This window comes from Carya illinoinensis, chromosome 15 (assembly GCF_018687715.1).
Source record: "Carya illinoinensis cultivar Pawnee chromosome 15, C.illinoinensisPawnee_v1, whole genome shotgun sequence".
Taxonomy (NCBI): domain Eukaryota; kingdom Viridiplantae; phylum Streptophyta; class Magnoliopsida; order Fagales; family Juglandaceae; genus Carya; species Carya illinoinensis.
In genome coordinates, this window is record NC_056766.1 from 20,566,940 (window position 1) to 20,568,153 (window position 1,214).

General features: G+C 40.4%; 1 protein-coding gene across 1 annotated transcript; it reads right to left on the minus strand.

Moving 5' to 3' along the window:
• On the minus strand, positions 1 to 933 carry LOC122295729 (17.3 kDa class II heat shock protein-like). Its single transcript, XM_043104833.1, has one exon. It carries the CDS (start codon positions 693 to 695, stop codon positions 222 to 224), a length of 474 nt encoding a protein of 157 aa, XP_042960767.1. The 5' UTR covers positions 696 to 933; the 3' UTR covers positions 1 to 221.
• Positions 934 to 1,214: the final 281 nt, after the last annotated feature.

Genomic DNA, 1,214 nt, shown 5'->3' on the forward strand with positions numbered 1-1,214 from the left:
TTGGATATCAATATCATAGTATATATCGCACTCTTAATTGGTAAAAAACAGTTTTCTTAACACAAACCGAAGGCACAATGGCTGGAAATCCTACAAATGATAAAAGACAAAGTCCACTTGCAAGCAATGACATAACACAAGAAAGACAAAATACTCGATTATTTCCGTTATCCAACAAAAAAGGCAACCCCCATCGAGTCACCCATCACTAACCACTGCGGTTATGCAATCTTAACCTCAATTTTCTTGGGCTTCTTGGGTTCTGGAGGCGGAAGCTTCTCCACAGTCACAGTAAGTACACCGTCCTGGCAAACCGCAGAGATAGCATCTGTGTTGGCATTCTCAGGCAGCACAAACTTCCTCATGAACTTGCCCACCCTCCTCTCCATCCTCACATACTTGGCTCCCTCTTTCTCCTCCTCCCGTTTCCTCTCGCCACTTATCACGAGCACATTGTCTTCCTCTACCTGGACCTTGATATCCCCGGACTTGAGGCCCGGCATGTCGATGATGAAGACGTAGGAGCTCGGGTACTCCTTGACGTCGGCGGGAGTGGCAGCCATGGCCTTGGCGTCGCGAATGTAGGTGCGTGTAGGAGCGTTGAAGGACGACTTTTCAGTGTTATCGGCCGTGTCCATCATCTGCTGCAGGGTGGAGAACAGTGGAGAATCAACACCCATGATTCTGAGATCCATCTCTCTCTTCAAAGTTGGCCGGTTTCGTCACTGACACGCGAAATGCTAGAAGAGTTTTTGGATAACTTCTGAAATGGAATTGATCAAATTTCTCTGAGACAGAAAGGTCAGCTGCTCCCGGTGATTTATAGGTGCATCCGCGGGGGAAGACAGTGTTGGGGCGATGGAGAAAAGGGTAAAGTTCCAGAGGGACGTGGAAGGCAGATTGGAAGGCTCCAGGAGTTTCCGTCGTATGAAGTCAACTTGCGATTCCAGAATGACGTGGAAAGTTTTATTTTTGAGTATATTTAAAAGAAGTAAAATGTTAAATATAGTTAAGAAAAATTTATAAACAAATTTTATTATATATATATATATAAATATGATGAAAATTATAAAATTAAAACATTATTATATTTAAAATACGTAACAAAATTAATAGTATAAATAAAAGTGTAAATATAAGTAACATTATTTTTTTAAAAAGAAATGCATGATAAAGTTATAATTTTTTATGATTATTTTAAAATTTTATTTTAA

What these genes read in the sequence shown, in the direction of transcription:
- LOC122295729 (XM_043104833.1), bottom strand. Translation starts at nt 695, where the DNA reads ATGGATCTCAGAATCATGGGTGTTGATTCTCCACTGTTCTCCACCCTG.